This window comes from Octopus sinensis, linkage group LG21, assembly GCF_006345805.1.
Source record: "Octopus sinensis linkage group LG21, ASM634580v1, whole genome shotgun sequence".
NCBI lineage: Eukaryota > Metazoa > Mollusca > Cephalopoda > Octopoda > Octopodidae > Octopus > Octopus sinensis.
Genome location: NC_043017.1, coordinates 17,959,062 through 17,974,782, shown reverse-complemented (window position 1 = coordinate 17,974,782; position 15,721 = coordinate 17,959,062). Strand labels below are relative to the sequence as shown.

The window sequence follows — 15,721 nt, the reverse complement described above, 5'->3', positions numbered from 1 at the left end:
TTATATATATATATTTGAATGTTTATATATATGTATGCATGAGAATGTTTATATCTGTATGTATATGAATGTCTATATATATGCATGGGAATGTTTATATATATATGTATATGAATGTTTAAATATATATGTATATATATGTATTTGAATGTTTGTATGTATATGTAGGTATATATATGTCAGATCGCTCTCGAGTGCTACTGGTACCATGTTGTTCAGTACAACCTGTTACATGATTGGGTCGTTGGTGACTAAACTGGCAACCCCACCAGGTTTGCTTGGTGAAGCAGGTGGTTGTTAGACACCCTGCGGGGCAGAAAATGAGACCAGTCAAAAGGCAGTGGAACTACAACGTAGTCAGTGTCCATTCAACAATGTGTGTGTGGAGTGTTTGTGCATGTGTGTCTGTGTATGTATTGTGTATTGCATTTCAAACTCTGAGTGTGTGTATGTATAATGTACATATTGTATTGTCACTGTCCCTTGTCTCACCTGAGGCATTGTATTCCAGAAGAGGCGGAAGAACCATTTGGTCAATGGCTCAAATGGAATTTTGGGATCATTGAGACCCCAGTTTGGTAAATGACCAAGCAAAGGTGTATGAACTAGTCTACTGGTCATCGTCTCCCAATGGGTGTGACTCCCTGATCTCACTCCACTGCCTTGTGAACAGACTTTTTAGTCAAAGGTTCCGGGCGTGGGCTCCTAAGCTAACCCCCTACTTCGGCCCAGGCAACTGGGTAGTATACGCCTAGTGAAAACCATGGATCCTTTTCCCTCTTTTGCCTTGGTTTAGATGGCATGGCAGGAGGGGCTCATCAGCCATGGTCGGAAACCTGCCTAGGAGAGGGTAACTCCTACTTCAAACCTACGACCTGAGGAACTCGCTGTCACCGCCCCAGCTCACTAGGCCATGGCAGATGAACCTCGTGCTTAAAGGGTGGGGCCAGTTTGTGCACACTGCACTTCACTTTAAAACTCCTCAGCACAGGCCAAAGGACACGTCCACGTTCTATGACCAGCCATCCCAAAAGCCCTGCAGTGATGGGAAAGGGGCGAAAGTGGCAGGTAGATGTCACTGGAAGCCGCAGTCTTGATCCTACATGTAGTGGCTCAGGACTTTGGTCGCCTGGTTGACAACCTGGAGGCAACGACACTACTTGGCAGCATCCTGAGCGACCGGGCAGCCCTATTTAGGGAGAGCACTGTCTGCTCTACATGGAGAGGGGTGGTAGAAAAGGTTCACCTAAACAAAGCTCGTCTCCTCTATACCCAGTTGGTTAGCTGCGGTCAACGGGCATCTTCAGAGTGGTCGAACAAACATGGAAACAGGACCAAAGAAAAGTAAGCAGGACTTGAAAGTTGCCTGCTGGAATGTCAGGACCATGCTTGAAAAAGCTGACAGCAGCCACCCAGAACGTCATTCAGCTCTCATAGCCCATGAACTATCCCGCCTCAGCATTGACATAGCAGCTCTCAGCGAGGTCCACTTTGCTGACGAGGGCAGTCAGAGAATGCGGCGCTGGCTACACCCTCTTCTGGTCTGGGAAACCATCATCTGGAAGATGCCTGTCGGGTGTAGGACTCATGGTGAGGAATTCCATCACCTCCAAACTGGAAATGTTACCCACGGGCCACTCGGACTGCATCATATCCATGCGCCTACCACTGGAGAGCAAACAACATCTCACACTCTTCAGTGTTTATGCTCTAACTCTTCTGGCAGATTCTGCAGACAAAGGCAACTTCTATTCTGCTCTGCACAGACTCTTGAACAACACCCCTGCAAATGACAAGGTCCTGATCCTTGGTGACTTCAACGCAAGAGTTGGGAGGAACTCTGAGGCTTGGAAAGGAGTCCTTGGAAGACACGGCATTGGTAGCTGTAATGACAACGGTCGCCTCCTGCTCGAGTTCTGCACAGAGCACCAACTTGCTATTACCAACACAATCTTCCAACAGAAAGACCATCTGAAAACAACTTGGATGCATCCTTGGTCCAAACATTGGCATCTACTTGACTATGTGCTTGTACGCCAGCGGGACCTGGAAGACGTGCTACACACAAGAGTGATGCCCAGTGCAGAGTGCCACACTGACCATCGCCTTGTCCACTGCAAGCTCAAACTGCAGCTCAAATCCAAACCCAAGAAGAAAGGTAACCCTGTAAAGAAACTCAACGTCGGCAGCCTGTGCCGGGAGGAAGTGAAAGTCAAGTTCCAAGCAGACCTGCAGCAAAAGCTAGATGAATCCCCTTGCACTGATGACACCACCCCAGACATCTTGTGGGAGAACCAGAAAACAGCCATCTTTAAGACATCTGAGGAAGTTCCAAATATGGTGTCTGAGTCTCAGTGTGGTTTTCGTGCCTCCAGGGGCACAGCTGCAGACAATTACAAGAAAAGTGCATTGAACAGTATCTTGCTCTATACCATTGCTTTGTTGATTTGAGCAAAGCGTTCAATACTGTTAATCGAAATGCTCTGTGGCTAATTCTAAGGAAAATAGGTTGCCTAGAAAAATTTGTAAACATGATCAAGGCTCTGCATCAAGATTTCAAAACTACAGTTAACTTTGGTTGTAGGTTCTCTGAATCTTTTGCTGTGAAAAATGGAGTAAAGCAAGGAGACCTTGATGCACCCAACCTCTTTGCAATATACTTTGCTGTTGTGTTGTCACATGCTTTTCAAAACTCTGAGGAGGGTATTCACATAAAATATCAAACAACAGGGAATGTTTTTAATCTGACCAGACTGAAATTCAAAATGAAGGTTTTTACTTTACTTATTAGGGAGCTTTTATTTACTGACGATTATGATCTTGTCAGTCATTCTGAAACAGGTCGGCAATCTCTTGTATCTGCATTTGACTCAGCCTGTGATGATTTTGGCTTGACCATCAACTTAAAAAAACAGTTGTAATGCATTAACCTGCGTGTGGTGCTGTTTGTAAACCCCCTAAAATTTTTGTTAAGGGTAAGCTACTTAAGGTTGTCAATTCATTCATCCACCTTGGAAGCTCTGTACAAAATGATGGAAATCTTGATACAGAAGTTCATCTGTGAATTCAAAGAACAGCAAAAGCATTTGGTGGCTTGGAGTCACACGTCTGGTGCCAGTGACATAAATAAGAATACAAAGCTGGCTCTTTCCAAATCATTTGTCTTACTATCCCTGTTGTATTCTTGTGAAACATAGATATGTTATGAAAGGCATTTTAAATTGTTAGAACAATTCCACCAAAAATGCCTTCATCGCATTTTACATATTAAATGGAGTTCTTTTACTCCAAACACAGATGTCCTTGCATCTTCAGGCATCACCTCAGTTAAAGCTATGATTTTAAGGAACCAAATGAGATGGTCTGACCATATTGTTTGAATGGCAGATAAATGCATGCTGAAACAGCTGTTTTATGATGAACCTGTTGAGGGAAAACACTATCGTGTAAACCTAAAAAAAGGCTTAAGGATGGCATAAGGACTACTATGAAGTCACTTGGAATAGATCCAGAAGACATAGAAACTCTTGCTTTGGATTGAAGTGTGGAGTGGAGTGGAGTGAAAGCATTTGAAGAGGCTAGGATAATGCATGTAAGACTCAAAAGAGATCTAAGGAAGAATGTTATGATTGAGAAGGTGAATGACAATGAACTTTTTGTGTGCACAGTCTGTGACAGACCATGCCTTTCTTTTGCTGGGCTCAGATCTCGTTTGTGAACCTATGGAAAACAAACCTCCACCAACTATTCTGCCTATATGTCTGTGCAGTGTATGCTTTCGATGTGATCATGGGGTCATATGATAGAGCAGGTATATGCAATCTTACTGGACTATTCCTACTTGATATGTTAGGCAAAACTTTTCCTGATGTATACTTTGCCATTTACAAAGATGATGCCCTAGCCTTAACTGCTAATACCAATGGACCAGCACAGGATTGTTTTAGGAAGGACATTATCCATTTGATGAAAACTTTCAGTCTTAGCATAACTACAGACACCAACCTGATGGTTGTCAGTTTCCTAGATGTATCCTTAGATCTAAATAAGAATATTTATAAACCTTATAGGAAGCTCAATCATAGACTTAGTTGTATTAATGTGGGTTCCTGTCATCCCCCCATAGTGTTTAAAAATTTAGTTAAAAACATTAGCAAAAAAATTTCTAGCCTCTCCTCCGATAGGGACATTTTTAATAGCATTGCCCCAGTATATAATAAGGCTCTAAAAGATAGTGGATTTAGTGAGGAAATAACCTATACACCTGCCATCAGTCCAATAATAAAGAAAAAGAAACATAGGAATAGGAAAACTATCTGGTTCACCCCCCCCTACTCACCTGAAGTGACCTTTAATATAGGCAAGTATGTCTTAGCACTGATAGATAGACACTTTCCAGTCAACCATACTTACAAAAGCTCTTCAATAGACATAACTTCAAAATCAGTTTCAGCTCAACTAATAATTTTAAAAATATAATCGCACGCAACACACAAAAACCACAAAATGAAACCAGCTGTTCATACAGGGTTAAAAATTTGTGCCCGCTAAATGGAGCTTGCATGTCCGAGATCACCGTTTATAAAGCCACCGTGGACTCTATATCCACTAAGGACACAGTTTCTATGAAGAAATACGTGGGCCTTACAGAGGGTAATTTCAAGGCCAGGTTCAATAATCACACCTTGATCTTCAGGTACTGGGATAAAAGGAAAATGACCAAATTATCCAGTCATATATGGTCCTTAAAAGATAAAGGTGTCAGTTACAACATCCATTGGAAGATCTTAGCCAAGTGTAAGCCCTACACCAATGGCAGTGGAAAGTGCAGTCATTGTGATAGGGAAAGATGGCTCATCTGGAAAAGCAGCTTAGACCCCGCCACATGTCTAAATTCAAGAACTGAAATTTTGGGATCATGTTCACACGTGGCTGGATATTTGTTATGTTTTTGGTCCCCCGAGATTACAGATAGGACTTGCTTTCTATATTGTGTCCACATACAAGCTTTTTATCTCTCTATACTTTTACATATATTTCTTGTATATTTTTTATATTTTTTTTTACATATTTATAGAGATATTGATTATAGTTTTATTGCTCATATAATTTTTTACACATAATTTTTCTCTATTCAAATATACCTATACTCTATCATGGTCCATACTGGACTCAGGACTTCCCTACCGAGGTCAATGCTCAATCTGCAAGCTTTGCCTGAAGGAGGCACTCCAAATATTAAAGCAAAACTCTTCAACATCATCATCATCATTTAGCGTCTGCTTTCCATGCTTGCATGGGTTGGACAACACTGCTTAATAAACATAATGAGGCACTAAGCACATGCAACCACCGCTTTTATCACACATTTAAATTCTACCACAAATCCAAATGCCAGAATGACCATACAGTGCATTTCCATAATACTCCTTAGGTAATCCCAATAACCTATAAATTTACACTCTAACTCATAATCCCTATCTAGTTTCTCACATATACAACCATCTGATTATATTCGTATGTGCACACACCCATATATATGTATGAGTGAGAGTATGCGTATATGCATGCATGTGGGTATATGTAAACATACGTACACATGCGAGGTATATATACCTGCATATGTAGGGGCGATGATACATGCAGATGAGCATATAAATGAACATGTATGAGTGCATACACATGCGAATAAGGATTGTATATGTAACTTATCTGATATATACATATCTCTTTCTCTCTTACTTGTTTCAGTCATTTGACTGCGGCCATGCTGGAGCACCGCCTTTTGTCGAGCAAATCGACACCAGGACTTATTCTTTGTAAGCCCAGTACTTATTCTATTGGTCTCTTTTGCCAAACTGCTAAGTGACGGGGACGTAAACACACCAGCATCGGTTGTCAAGCAATGCTAGGGAGACAAACACATACATATATATATATATATATATACGACAGGCTTCTTTCAGTTTCCGTCTACCAAATCCACTCACAAGGCATTGGTCGGCCTGGGGCTTTAGCAGAAGACACTTGCCCAAGATGCCACGCAGTGGGACTGAACCCGGAACCATGTGGTTGGTAAGCAAGCTACTTACCACACAGCCACTCCACATATTTTCTCAGATTACTAAGCACTGAACTGCTATGTTCTTAATTCTTCATATCTTTGCTCTACAATTAGACTCTACTATTACACATTGGTCATTCCTTTACCTCTTAACCCACCATTCCTCTATCTTTTACACTATAATACCTTTCTCTCTCTATCTCCACTCCTACTTTCAAATTATTTTTACTGACCACTGATTGATCTATATCAGAATTTTTGTTTTTTGTTTTTTCTTTATTCCTATCTTCAGCTTTTTTTTTGTTATTTTGTTATTTTTACTAATCTTCTCTCTCCTTTCTTTCATTTTTTTCTTTCTCTCCTCTTTTTTCTCTTTATTTCATTCCTCTCTTCCTGCTTTCAATTTAACCTTACTAATACACTCCCTATTTCTAGGTCATTTTAAATATAAACCTTGACTTTGCAACACTATATAAATTCCCTACTGGGAATGACCAAGTTTAAAAATCTGCTGGATCTCACTCATAAGGGAATCTTACATTGCTCATAAACTCTATGTTTGGAAGGACTCATATTAAACTCTATTGGACTTTTTGATTTTACTCAAAGGATATTGGAATATTGCATATATACCATTATGCCTATAAAGCGGATTTACAACTTCAACACCCATATATATCATACATCTATTTTCTTTCCTCCACCTCACTCTCTATTTTGTATCACATCGAAACTAACTATGACTTAATTTTCGTTTCACACTGTTTCCAATGAAGGGATATTATTAATTAATATCCTAGAAACAGCTGTAAGACCTTCTATCTATAAATGCTCTAATATCTATACAGCCTTGGCTTTTTATCTTATTACGCAAAAAAATTCTTATATATATATATATATAAATATATACTGATGTCGTGATTCCTGAGTAGTGTTCAACTTGTAGCGGAGGGCCTGGAATTTACTTGCATTAAATTGCATGTTGTTATCCTCAGCCCATATATAGATGGCATCTAGATCTTTCTGTAAGAGCATAGCATCAGAGGTTTCCTTGACTGACTGTGTATATATGTACGTATATATATAGAGATATGTATATATATTTGTAGGCACAGGAGTGGCTGTGTGGTAAGTAGCTTGTCTACCAACCACATGGCTCCGGGTTCAGTCCCACTGCGTGGCACCTTGGGCAAGTGTCTTCTACTATAGCCTCGGGTCGACCAATGCCTTGTGAGTGGATTTGGTAGATGGAAACTGAAAGAAGCCCGTCGTATATATGTATATATATATATATGCGTGTGTGTGTTTGTGTCTGTATTTGTCCCCTAGCATTGCTTGACAACCGATGCTGGTGTGTTTATGTCCCCATTACTTAGTGGTTCGGCAAAAGAGACCGATAGAATAAGTATTGGGCTTACAAAGAATAAGTCCCGATTAAAGGCGGTGCTTCAGCATGGCCGCAGTCAAATGACTGAAACAAGTAAAAGAGTAAAAGAGTATATATATATTCATGTCTGTATATACATATGTATATATACATCTATATATATAGATATTATTCTTTTATATGTTTCAGTCCAATGACTGTGGCCATGCTGGAGCACCACCATTGTGATCATCTTTCCACTTTCACCCTTTGTCGGAGCGGCTTTTTGGGGAAGGATGGAATTCGATGTTACTACCCTTTTTGAGTTTCTTGCCTAGATATTGGCTCATCTGGGATCTTGGCGAGCCAGAGGTCAAGATTATGTTTGAAAACATCTACATCCACTCCATGGAGGCTCCTCAGATGCTTCAGCAGACAGTTAAACAGCTGTGGGCCCTTGAAATCCAAGCTATTGCAGTATATCATCCGTGCCCGAGATGAAGCAGTCGGCACAGTGGGGACAGCACAGTGACGCCCTGTTTGTGCTCTTCTATAGCTCTTTATTCCAAAGTTTGGTACCAGTCCTTCCAGTACCTTTCATATATATATCACTGCATACCTCTCTGGCCTTCATGCCAAGGAATAGAGTCGCAGCTCTTTCAATCTGTTCCAGTAGCTCAATCGTTTCATTGATGCAATTTTCTTTGTGTAATGTTGTTGGACTGCTTCAAGCTCTGCTATCATCCTTGTTGTATAAGGTGACCATAGCTGAGAGCAGTAGTCCAGTTGGCTGAGGATAAATGACTTCCATAGTCTCATCATAGTGTCTTGGTCTTCTGTATACGGCCAACATTTTATTGATATGTGTGTGAAATGAGGCATTGTAGCTCATTTCTATACCAAGATCATGCACTGTATTTGATTCTGGGATCGTTGCTCCACTTGGTCCAATGTACTGATGTCGTGATTCCTGAGCAGTGCTCAACTGGTAGCAGAGGGCTTGGAATTTACTTGCATTAAATTGCATGTTGTGATCCTCAGCCGATGTATAGATGGCATCTAGAGCTTTCTGTAAGAGTGTAGCATCAGAGGTTTCCTTGACTGACTGTGCAACTTTTGTGTTGTCGGCATAGTTGGTAAGCATGGTTACCTCTGTCACTGATGGCATATCCGATAGGGATACCATGAAAAGCAGTGGCCCCAGCACAGTGCCCTGGGGAACTCCACTCACTACTGGTGTCTCTGTGGAGAGAGCTCCATTGACTGGCACAGTTTGGCTCCCGTCCTTTAGGAAATCATGCAACCACTCTCCAACTTTATCGGTGATGCCGAGTCCCCGTATTTTGTGGCATATCATTCCATGGTCGACCTTGTCAAATGCCTTCGCAAAGTCGAGGTATACCACATCCACCTTTGAACAGTTCATTAATTGCTTCAATACCCAGTCAGTCATAGTGTCACAGAAGCTCTGTAAGACAGCTCCTTCCCGAGTGAAAGCCATGTTGGGTGTCAGAGAGCAGGTCATTGTCCTTAAGGAACTCAATCAGTCTTTTCCTGACAATGCGCTCCATGACTTTACTGACTATATACACATATATAGATACATATATATGTATATGGTGATGGTAGTGATGTTGATATATGTGTGTGCATATGTGTACACACACACAAACATGCACATATATTATATATACATACTCAGTCATATATATAAAGTCAAAAGAGAAGAGAATAGAAAGAGAATTATTTTCATCATTTGTCGTAATTCTTAAAATATTTTTTTTTATTCTGGATGTTATTTGAAATGATTTCTGTTGGGATTCTGCCCAGTGACATTATTACAGTAAAAGATGAGCAGGAAAAATAATCATTGTCATCATCATCATCATCATTATTATCACCATCGATCATCAATGTTGCTGTTAGTGTGGAAGCATGATGACCAAAATTGTTTTGCAGTATTTAATTACTTCCTGTTACATTTTGTGTTGAGATCTTGCTGAGAGTGATCGACTTTGCCTTTCATCTCTCTCGGATCAATAATGTCAATAACCAGTCGTCGTCGTTACTGTTAGCAGTGGTGGTGGAAGTGTTGGTATTGTTGCTGTTGTTGTCTAGCTCCAAATCAGTTCTCAGTAAGGAAACCCTTGGAACAAACACACTTCAACCATGACCATACCATCTACTAAGATATTTCTAGGACTACATTTTCTAAGGTGTCCTTCCCTCTCTTATCATCATCATCATCATCATTGTTTAACGTCTGTTTTCCATGCTAGCATGGGTTGGACGGTTCAACTGGGATCTGGGAAGCCAGAAGGCTGCACCAGGCCCCAGTCTGATCTGGCAGTGATTCTACAGCTGGATGCCCTTCCTAACGCCAACCACTCTGTGAGTGTAGTGGGTGCTTTTTACGTGCCAGGTGAGGCTGGCAATGGCCATGATCGGATTGGTGCTTTTTACGTGACACCAGCATGGACGTGCCACCAGCACGGATAAGGATGCTAAGTTGTGATAAGATTTGGCTGCTATGAATAGCAAGCTAAGTGAGCTCATGGAAGCCACTTTCTTGCCTTTAATAAAATCATTATGTACTAAGGTCATTTTAATCAACTTTCTGTATCTCTCTGCCTCTTTTAAAATTTCCAGCCTTTTTCTGTTGGTAGACATTGGTATGATGCCATGACAGACAAAATAACTTGTTCGTATTTGAAGAGTTACTTTGTTTTCAATTAAAATTTCACTGAGGCCAACATTGCCCTTCAGCCTTCCATGGACATGGAAATAACTGTGATGTTGATAAGCCACAAAATATTGGTATCCATCACTCCTGGATGGGACTGGGGGTGTGTGCCGTCTTGCTTTTTGATGGCTATCAGTGGTATGAAGGAGTGGTGCCCAGAGCACAGTACCACAGCAAACCAGTGAACAAGTAAAACACATACATTGGGGATGAGGATGAGCTGATTATAAAGTAATTGATATACATACATATACATATATATATATATATATATATATTATATAATAGGTGCAGTTGTGGCTGTGTGATATGAAGCTCGCTCCCAAATCACATGGTTTCGGCCCAATCCCATTGGGCAAGTGTCTTCTACTATAGCCTCGGGCCGACCAAAGCCTTGTGAGTGGATTTGGTAGACGGAAGCTGATAATAGAAGCCTGTCATGTGTGTGTAAAGTTTCTACAGTTGGATGCCCTTCCTAACGCCAACCACTCCGAGAGTGTAGTTGTGTATTTACTTGTTTAACTAACTAAACTGCTATACCAGTGTGTGGATGTGGTAACAGCAACATTGGATTACAACAGTATATTAGATACTTTTTATTGAACTGCGGTCTGGATTTTCATGTCACTTATGTTTTGATGTAAGCATGTTGGAAATGTCTGTCTTGTCAACTGGAAAGTATTTTTGTTACATTTTTTTATCTTCAATTGATTTGGATTTAACATTTTCCTTTGATAAGAATTTTTAGTCTTCAACACACAATTATATTTTGTTGTTATCCAGAATTTTAGTTAGATGTTTTGCAAACAACTTATAGATGCAAGTGCTACCAGATGAAAGCTCTGCATACTGGATGCCCAGCAAGTTTATGGGGTCAGCAGAAGAGAATGTGTGCCATTTTAGGGCCTACCTCTCAATGGCATCATTATGCACTGGCCCCTACTCACTGAAACGAGGCCTTCCCTACCATATCTGTTTCTTTATTACCCACAAGGGGCTAAACATAGAGGGGACAAACAAGGACAGACAAACGGATTAAGTCGATTACATCGACCCCAGTGTGTAACTGGTACTTAATTTATCGACCATGAAAGGATGAAAGGCAAAGTCAACCTCGGCGGAATTTGAACTGAGAACGTAACGGCAGACGAAATACGACTACGCATTTCGCCTGGCGTGCTAACGTTTCTGCCAGCTTGCCGCCTTACCATATCAACTGGTTATCACATTTACATCAATATTCTTTTAGCCATTGCTCATTGTGTCTTTTTAATCAAATCCAGTGGCTTGCTTTTCCACTGTAGTTTGGAAATCACTCTTAGTGGTATTTGTTTTATGATGAGTTACGCTTAATGATAACAATAGTTGCCTTACACTGTATCCAATAAACTCTCTACATCCGACTGCGATTGGAAACTGCTCTGCTTTCCAGCTTGTGTCTTCACATTCTTTGAAGAGGTCTATATAACAGTCAATCTTTCGAGCGCGAGTAGCGTCCATGTTATCTTCATGAGGAACCATTAACTTGACTAGATTTACCACTTTCTTTCTTTCACACCATATTATGATATCCGGTTTCTTCATAACTGGGATAGAAAAGAATCCAGGGCACCCTAGTAAATCTGCAGCCACCTCCCAATTGCCGCGAAACTTTTCATCGCTCACAGGAAGTTTCTTCTTCTTCAAACAGATCTGCTGTCCTGAGCGCACAAAGGTAATGAAATCTCTGGTTGATTCTTTCAGTGGTTTTTTTGCCACTGTTGATGAGAGCAATTTGGTTCTTTATAATATTGAAGATGACCTTAAGGACCAGATTGTGTCTTGATGTACATCTGTTCAATGCCAGTGAACAACCAGAAAGAATATGTTTCAGTGTTCCAACTTTTCCACATCTGCATATATCATTTTCCTCATGTTCCTCCCATTTTATCATCTGTTCTTGTTGAGAGTATACAGGTGAAAGAAAGATAATTTTCGTCGTATAGAATTATGACTTTATATTTTACTATCTAATTCATAAATCTAGCTAATATTGAATCACAACAATTCAAATAAGACTTGTTGGATTTTCCTTGGACATGGCATGAAAAATCACCAATGTCTCAAAGGAGTGAGTGTCATGGAGTTTAGTTACATCCAACAAACACTGAAGTTTTTCCCAAAATCCAGGGTTTTTATAACTGCTCAATTTGACTTTAAAGAATCGAAATCCCATACGAATATTCTTTAAGTAACTTTTAGAATCCTTATATGAGCAGTTATATTAACCAATGGAAAAAACGACAATAATATTTCTTTGGCAATAGGACATTACATCATATTGCCAGCTACCACAAATTGGCGCTTTATTTTAAAATGGCTACTTGCAACAAGAGCATTGGAAGAAATGAAGCTCTCTTCTCTCTGTTTCCCTTGCTTTGATGCTGTTGCTAACTACAGATCTGCATTCACTCTGCCTCATGCTTGCAAATGGTCTGAACTGATCTGCATTAAAGCCGAGTCCCTTCTGATGAATTTGCATTGCACCCACCACATCTGAGTGTGCAAGTGAAGACAGGATGTCATTAGTCTCTGCTTCTGCTTTCTACTTCTTGGCTCTTTTACATCTGGTGGATTAATCCTGATTTCTATATCCTTCGACTCTCTCAGCATCATCACCATTCATATATCCCTAGTTTATAAATTTCAACTATTGATGTGAGTGGTAACTGCAATCAGCTTCTTTTACGATAGAGAACTGAGCAGTTCAATATTTTCACTGGGAGATTTACAGATGAAATAATATTATCCATGAATGAAAGTTTAAATTGATTGCAATTTTTGATAAAGAGTGTGGGGAAGAGAGAGGTGGAGACCAGCTGTAAAAGTATGACTCTAACTAGAAAAGTAATGAGAAAATAATGTCAGCTCTCAATTGTAAATTATTGTAACAGAAAGGATGAAACAAAATGCAGAAAATCTGGATAATAATTGTACGGTGATATAATGGTAATTATTAGTCAAAGCTATTGTCAGAAGAATTGAGGAAGAGTTTTTGGTTTCTTTAGACAGTCTTTTTTATTATTTAATGAGGACAGTGTATCCAGTTCTGATTAACGAATAAATATCATTTGCAATTATTTCCAAGAGCAATCAAGAATGCAATTCACAGTAACGTTTGAAAAAGAGCCAAGATGAAAAGAAGACAGAAATCAATTCCTTCCTGGGTCTTAATTATTTCTACAGATTCTTCTGTCCTTCAGTTCATGGTGTTTCAGTGGGGAGTGGAGAGATTACAGCTTTCATTCACTCTCCCTGGGTCTCCTATCACCACACTCTCTTCAACTTCTTGGACATGTTACTTTGAGATGATGTGCTAGCACCTCCTCCATTTCATTTCTCCTGCTCCTCCTATGTTACTCTCACCATCACCACCACCACCCTTTCACAACTATAAAACGGTTCCCTTCATTATACCGTTGTAAGTTCACCCAATACCTCACCAAAGGTCATCACTCTCTCTTCTGTTCTCTCTTTTTTGTCTTGCAAGGTACTTGGTGACCCTGTCAGTGACGGTTCCACATAAAAAGCACTGGTGCTGATACCATGTTAAAAGTACCCAGTATATTATGTACTCTGGTTGGCATTAGGAAGGGTATCCAGCTGTAGAAACCATGCTAAAACATCCAATGGAGCCCGGTATGGCAGCTTCTATCACACTGTCTAATTCATGCCAGCATGGAAAACAGACATTAAACAATGATATATATATATATATATATATATATATATATATATATATATATATAGTACAAAGTGAGATAGGGGTTATGAGTGTAACCCACTATGAGATATCATTTATCCAATATACTGCCAGTAATTCTGTATTATTCTGTTGGATTTGGATGTTCCTATTTAATATAAATAATTAGTTAATAAATTATATGAATTGGTATTATCTGGAAGTTGATGGTTGAAAGAAATCTATTCCTCCATTTTCTTATTTTGTATATATATATATATATATATATATATGTATACACACACATATAGTGAGCCCATTCAGTAGACTTGAACTTGCCCCTTGGGTTATTAGAAGTTTGAACTGTTTGATGAAAACAGTGGTCTGTGAATTTTAGCCTTCTTTGTTTGATTGGTTGGCTGGCTGGTGGTAAAGGTCCATATAATGATTTGCTCGACATATGATCAGCACAAGACACATTAAAGGTCTTGTGCAGAAGTTGAGTGTATGGGCCATCTAGTGATCACTGTTGGGCCATCATAAGAGACCAGCATTCAAGGCTGTAGGGCAGAACAGATTCTATTATAGAATCGTTAGCAAACCGGGCGAAGTGCTTAGCAGTGTTTTGTCTGCTGCTATGTTCTGAGTTCAAATTCCGCCGAGGTCGACTTTGCCTTTCATCCTTTCGGGTTCGATAAATTAAGTACCAGTTACGCACTGAGGTCAATGTAATTGACTTAATCCCTTTGTCAGGCCTTGTTTGTCCTCTCTATGTTTAGCCCCTTGTGGGCAATAAAGAAATAAGATTTTATTATAGAATGAAACAGGTATAGTTTTAGATTATGTGACAGTTGCAATGCTTCCCAAGTTTTTCATAGCTTGTCCATCTTCAATGGCAGCTGACTCCAGTTTTGTGAGGAGAGTTTGAGGATTTCTAACATTTGTAATTGTATGAGACAAGTGTGACATCATCTGCAAAGTTGAGCTCAGTGGGATACAATGATTGATGATGTGAACCTTGGTAGGGACAGAGAGTTATATCTGGTCATACCTATTTCTTTACTACCCACAAGGGGCCAAACAAGGTCAGACAAACGGATTAAGTCAATTATATCGACCCCAGTGCGTAACTGGTACATAATTTATCAACCCCGAAAGGATTAAAGGCAAAGTCGACCTCGGCGGAATTTGAACTCAGAACGTAACGGCAGACGAAATACCGCTAAGCATTTTGCCCGGCGTGCTAACGTTTCTACCAGCTCACCACCATAGCAGGGCATACCATAGCATGCCTTAGTACATAAGGCATACTATGATATACTAAGGCATGCCTTAGTACATAATCCATTACTATAATGGAAAGGAGAGTGAGAGGTAGAGGGGAAGGGAATACAGCTAGCGGACACAAATAGAGGGAAGGGATGTCAGGCAGTTATGATGTGGGGAGGAGGTTCAACAGGAACACATTGTGTGCAGACAGATCCATAAGGGTACTAAGAGAAAATGGGAAACAGAGAAGAGGGAAGAGAATACAGTGGTGGAAGGATGGGGGAGATGTTAAGAAGGTAGGTTGTTGGGGAAAGGACTGGTCAGGGATGTGGACATAAACAACATGCCTGCATGGCCTCGATTACTTCGCTGAATGGGTCTTCTCAAACAGCAAATCATCTTTGTGAGGCTCAAGATCAGAAGATCATTTTTCACCACTTTGTTCCATGTCTTCTTTGGTCTTCCTTTTCCACAAATTCCCTCCACAATCAGAGATCAGAACTTCTTTACATGCACACATATATGTGCACATGTATCTATATATTCCACAAAAACACA

The 15,721-nt window shown here is 40.1% G+C and overlaps 2 protein-coding genes across 3 annotated transcripts in view; both read left to right on the top strand.

Annotated features, from left to right (window-relative positions):
• Positions 1–15,721, top strand: part of LOC115223004 (G-protein coupled receptor 22-like) — a 39,085-nt gene that overhangs the window by 3,778 nt on the left and 19,586 nt on the right. The gene's annotated exons all lie outside the window — the stretch shown is intronic.
• LOC115222780 (craniofacial development protein 2-like) lies at positions 1,323–3,380 on the top strand. The gene is made up of 3 exons (XM_029793079.1): positions 1,323–1,590; positions 1,727–2,416; positions 3,298–3,380. Exons 1-3 carry the CDS (start codon positions 1,323–1,325, stop codon positions 3,378–3,380), a joined length of 1,041 nt encoding a protein of 346 aa, XP_029648939.1.